The 5,854-nt window shown below is 33.2% G+C and overlaps 1 protein-coding gene across 1 annotated transcript; it reads left to right on the top strand.

Moving 5' to 3' along the window:
- The first annotated feature begins 3,044 nt into the window (after positions 1-3,044).
- On the top strand, positions 3,045-4,584 carry LOC122279954 (glucan endo-1,3-beta-glucosidase). The gene is made up of 2 exons (XM_043090869.1): positions 3,045-3,222; positions 3,625-4,584. Exons 1-2 carry the CDS (start codon positions 3,126-3,128, stop codon positions 4,566-4,568), a joined length of 1,041 nt encoding a protein of 346 aa, XP_042946803.1. The 5' UTR covers positions 3,045-3,125; the 3' UTR covers positions 4,569-4,584.
- The last annotated feature ends 1,270 nt before the right edge of the window (positions 4,585-5,854 follow it).

Raw genomic sequence — 5,854 nt, forward strand, 5'->3', positions numbered from 1 at the left:
TAGTACGACATTTCTAAACATATTCTATTAATTATTACTTTATTATTAATTTTACTTATTTTTTATTATTATTTTTTATTTTTTATATTTTATTATTATTTTTTATCTATTTTTTTACTACAAAACTTCTCACTGCCCAAATCCTGCGGTGTGAAAACGATGTTCCGAAGCCCAAGGGATGAAACCTGACTTTAAAGAGCTAGCAATAGCATATATGGGCCTATGATGCTTGGGCCTCTCGGTCGAGTCCATTAACATTCAAATCAGACCATTTTCCCAAATAGTGCACATAATGTGAGGGATCCTTTTTCTTCCTCTTTTCGGCCCGTTTACTTATTAATTTTCTTTTTCCAAAAAATGACATCTTTATCAGAACAATTTTCCAGCAAGCAGCGCTATCTTTTTTATTGTTGAAATATAATTTAAAATTATTTTTGATTTACTCCAAATGCGCATGCATGCATGTTCTGATCATGACTGCCACTTTATAACCAAGTTTATACAGATCGATGTGCCTGATGTTTTAGTGTTATGTGAATATTTTTACCATCAGCTGTAGTATTTGCAATTTGAGGCATTGATATAAGGAAAGGATTGTGATGCACCTGTGACATTATATGTGGTCAAAACCGTAATGAGTTATAGAAACATCTTTGATGAAAAAAAAGGGTATGATCTCCATCTTCGCACGACAAGGAATATGAATTTTTTCAACGATTTTTATTTTGTTGCAAATAAAAATGACGCAATAAGTAACTTTTAGCAATGATTTTATTTTTGACTCATCATATAAGTCCCAAATTTTTCAAGAAAGTCGGGAGTAGTCATATGCTACGAAAAACTAGAAGTGAACAAATAAATGCGTTGAATGTGGGGAGATCTTGAAATCGTCGAGAATAGTCATATACGGCGAATTTGAACACTTAATGTGATAATTTTGATCATAAAAAAAAATCCACTTTCCTTATAGTGTCAAGTCCCTTATAAAAATATATAAAATATTTTCTCCCGGTTAATACTAATGGTGAGAATATGTGGGAAAAGGGTAAAAACCAAGTCTATTTTCTACTATTAAAGCTTCTAGTTCTAAATGGAAACATTTTTTCTGTTAAAAATATATATTTATTTTCAAAACCAAAAAAAGACATCGAGTGGTATTAGTGACGAGAGTAAGGGTGATTTGTTGCGGCTTGGGTCCATAAAAAATAATTCAAATCATAAGAAAATGGGCATTACCGAGAACCAACTTTTGCGGCAAACAATAACACTGAAATATCTTCCCACCATATATACATGTTGGTGAGAAAAATTGAGGTTTCCAGGAATGGCACGCTGAAACAAAAATCTCTAGCAAAAAGTTTGTTCCCACCATACATATTGGTGGGCAAAAGTGACTGAAGAAAATGTTATTTTAATTTTTACTACAAATGGCTTGTTCCCACCATACGACTTGGCGATTAAAAAAAAAGAAGCCACCTACGATTACATCTCGTTCGAAACACACACATATTTTCCCACCGTATCAATTTGTGAGAAAAAATCCACGACGATTACGGCTCGTTGCAAATACTCATCATTTGTCACGATCACGAAGGAAATTGAGCCGGTATTTTCCACGGAAAAATACTATTTCCCGCGAATCATACCCTCTAAACAAAAAAATAAAAAAAATATATTCATAATTATTTTTCTCATCAATATTCCATGATTTAGCATTAAATCATGATAGATTTACAAGTAAAATATAATAAATAATATTCAATTATCTAATATTATATCATGAGATTATGAGAAAATAATAAAAAAATAAATGATGAATAGCATTATCCTTGAAAAAAATGATATTTTCCCATAAAAGGTCTCGTGGGTAGCAATTCATTTTCTCACAAATTCTTTCCCACGATCTACCATGGGTTTATTGGTGGGAAAAACGTTTTTCCCACAAATAATGGGCATTTTCCCACGTAAGCGTTCAACGGGAAAAAACAATATCTATTATAACACCATGTGCTTTAGAAGCTAGAAATGTTTTAATCATAAAAAAATTTCATAAAAATAAATCTACAAATTAACGTATGTAACTTAATATTGTATATTAAATTATAAAACTATTTTTATTATAAAATAGATCTAATATATCATATAAAACCATATCAATTTGTGGATTACTTTTTTAGAATCTTTTTGTGGCTACAACACTTCTCATATAGAACTACCCGGTGGCTAAATTAATCTTTTTGTGGCTAAATAATGTTTTTTCCGATTCTCTAATAATTTCTAATTCCAAATCTAACGATATCATGCATGTTAATTAATGAGTGGTCATGTTACTATATATCTAGCTAGCTGTTGAAAAATTGGAGAATTCTTTACTAAAAGGGGAACAAGAGAGGATCGGAATTAGAGGGATCATAACCACCTTAACACTGTAGAGAATGTATTTAATATATATAATAGGCAACAAAGGATCCTTTTAGATCTTCCACTATTAATTCATGCATGCAAGTATCCCCTAAATTAATGCATACATGAATCTTGTTATTTAATTACCTACGTGAAAATGATTGATTTCAATATTTATATTTGTTCATAAAGGTAAAAAAATCTTAAAGAATAGATACGAATTAATATAATTAGATAGCTTGTTGTGACAACTACAAGAAAATTGTTTATCTGTGATCAATTAAACATGAGTTTGCTATGCACCTTCACATGAAAGTACGATGCTATATAGAGGCAAACAATAAGAAATTGATTAAAAAAATAAAAGCAATAAAATTGATTATATTTGAATAAAAATAAGTCCTAATTTTCTCGTAACTGTGAAAAAATGAATTAAGAAATAAGAATATTAAAATTAGTAAGGGATCATAAAGTTTCTAAAAAATGTCGAGCAGTCGGACATGGCCGCTTGAACGGCGCATGCAATTCTCAGTAATTGAGTGGGGAACTTAATTGTGAGGGAGTGTGGAATACAATCATAAGTCACGAAATGTCTGAAATTCAAGCATCTATATATTGATCCTTCTCTATAAAAGGGCACCTAAGTATGATGTTAAATCCATAGATTTTTCTCACCCATCTTTGCTATAATTCTCCCTTTTCTTCTTTATTTTTTCTCCCCAATGGCATCCAAGTTTGATTCTATTGGCACAAGCCCTTATTCCCTGATTTCCACAATGCTAGTGCTTGGGCTGCTAATGGCTTCCCTAGGCACAACAGGTCTCTCTCTCTCTCTCTCTCTCTCTCTCTCTCTCTCTCTCTCTCTCTCACACACACACACACACACACAGAGTACTACACAGTTGCTCCTCCTTTTACAGCATACCTAATGACCAAATACCATTGCTAACTTGTCATCAGTAACAAGAGAATATAGATATATTGTTTTCATATTGATCTTTTTAGAGGGATTTTGTATGTCCTGTTGTGGGATACTGGAAAGTAACGAATATATAGATTTTGATTATAAATATACCATAGTACTATGTAGGTTTTATAGGAACAACTAGCTAGCTAGCATAAGCCACAAAGTTAATTTGATCTAAAAAGCTGGATTAATGCATGGGATTGAGGTACACGTATATAAAGCCATTGTCTTCTTTCTTGTTAACTCTGATGTAGGTGCGCAAAGTGGTGTTTGTTATGGAAGGCTTGGAGATAACCTACCGCAGCCAGCGGAAGTTATAGCTCTCCTTAACCAAAACAACATCCGAAGAACGAGAATCTATGATCCAGACCCCTCTTTTCTCGCAGCCCTTGGAGGCTCCAATATTGAGCTCATTCTAGGTGTTCCAAATGAGGATCTCGAAAGCATTGCTTCAAGTCAAGCCAATGCAAACACTTGGGTCCAAAACAATGTGCTAAACTTCGGTAATGTCAGATTCAGGTACGTTGCAGTTGGAAACGAAATAAAACCAACAGATACATCTGCACAATTCCTTGTCCCTGCCATGCAAAACATTCAAAACGCAATTTCTGCGGCCGGCCTCGGGAACCAGATCAAAGTTTCCACTGCCATTATGACTGGAGTCCTTGAAGAATCCTACCCTCCGTCAATGGGCTCCTTCAGGGCCGATTACCGGCCACTTCTTGATCCCCTCATTAGCTTCTTGGTCAACAACCAATCTCCATTACTCGTTAACCTGTACACATATTTCAGTTACATTGAAAACATGAAAGATATTACTCTTGACTATGCTCTTTTCACGTCTCCTTCATCTGTAGTGAGCGATCCTCCGCTCAGTTATCAGAATCTCTTTGATGCCACTTTAGATGCAATTTTCTGGGCATTGGAAAAGGCCGGCGGGGGGTCTTTGGACATTGTTGTATCGGAGACTGGCTGGCCTTCAGCTGGAGGGACAGCTACATCAATTGAAAACGAAAGAACTTATGTCACAAATTTGATTCAGCATGTGCAGGGAGGGACTCCGAAGAGGCCTGGAAAGCCTATAGAAACTTACGTGTTTGCCATGTTTGACGAGAACCAGAAATCTCCCGAGTATGAGAAATTTTGGGGCCTCTTTCTCCCAAGTGGACAGCCCAAGTTTCAAGTTAATTTCAATTAAGACTAGTACTTTATTTTGGTGCATCATGTAATAAATTAAACTTTAATACACCTTAGAAATATTGGGTTGTTATATATCATAATAAATCAGAGTTCTTCAATGTTTTAGTTCTTGGTTTTTATTTTTTTAAAATTTATTTTATACGTAGATATAATTAATAAATGATTGGATAATTTTTTATTTTATTTTTTAAAGAAAAATGGGTTTTTTTTCTTTAGATTTCGAGATAATGTTAATATATTTGCATGTCAAAGTGAAGAAGATTAACGAACACTTGAAAATATTAATAAATGGTATATCGTTTATTTCACGTGTCTTTTTTTTCTAGAACTTTAAATTGAGAAAAAAAAATCTTGGGACAGATTTCTTGCTGAATTTTCCTTATCAAATACCTCGTTCGAGTAGTGGATTAACTGTAACCAAACACTAGAGCTTCCTAGCTAGAGAGCTCAATGATGGGCTTTCCTAATTTGGGCTCTAACTACAAAACCAAACCTAGTAAGACCAACTGGACCAATCATCCCGGCCCAGTGATTAATTTTGTTCTATTGCAGCAGCACACCTCGTTGTCCTAAGCCACGTCAAATAGTCTCAAGTCCTTCGTTATTACTCCAGTCTGTCTAGAGCACGTCATTCTTATTATTTAAAAATTAAAATTAAAATTTTAAAATTATTTTAAATTAAATTATGTCATGGATTTTATTATTTTTAGTCAAAACAATTGATCACGTATACATGTTTCTTGCAAATTAATTATTATTTTTTATCGCAAGTATATATATATTTGTGGATACAAAACAAACATTATTTTATTGACCCAGGCCATTATTTTATTTTATCGCAATTAAATGAGGCTGTGTGAGTACTGGGACCAAGGAAGGATCGAGCTGGTGGAGGGAATCAGCGTGCACTCTTAGCCCTAGCAACTCGATTAGCAATCGATTTAGATGTTCATTTTAATCTACATAACGTTAACTATATAAATATATAATATGTATAATTACGAATACGAGTTACGTACGGCAAGGATTTGTACCTGGCCCCAAATGCGCGTGCATGCACGTACGTTTTCTAGCACCATGTGATTTGGAAGCTAGCATATATATAGAATAAGAGTGATTTAATAGATTTTATAAAAAGTAAATTTATAAACTAACGTAACTTAATATAGTACATTAAAATATTATAAAAGTACTATTATTATAAATGAAATAGATGTAACATATCATATAAAATTATATCAATTTATAAATTTATTCTTATGGAATCCTTTTGTAGTTAAAACA

This window comes from Carya illinoinensis, chromosome 10 (genome assembly GCF_018687715.1).
Source record: "Carya illinoinensis cultivar Pawnee chromosome 10, C.illinoinensisPawnee_v1, whole genome shotgun sequence".
Classification (NCBI taxonomy): Eukaryota; Viridiplantae; Streptophyta; class Magnoliopsida; order Fagales; family Juglandaceae; genus Carya; species Carya illinoinensis.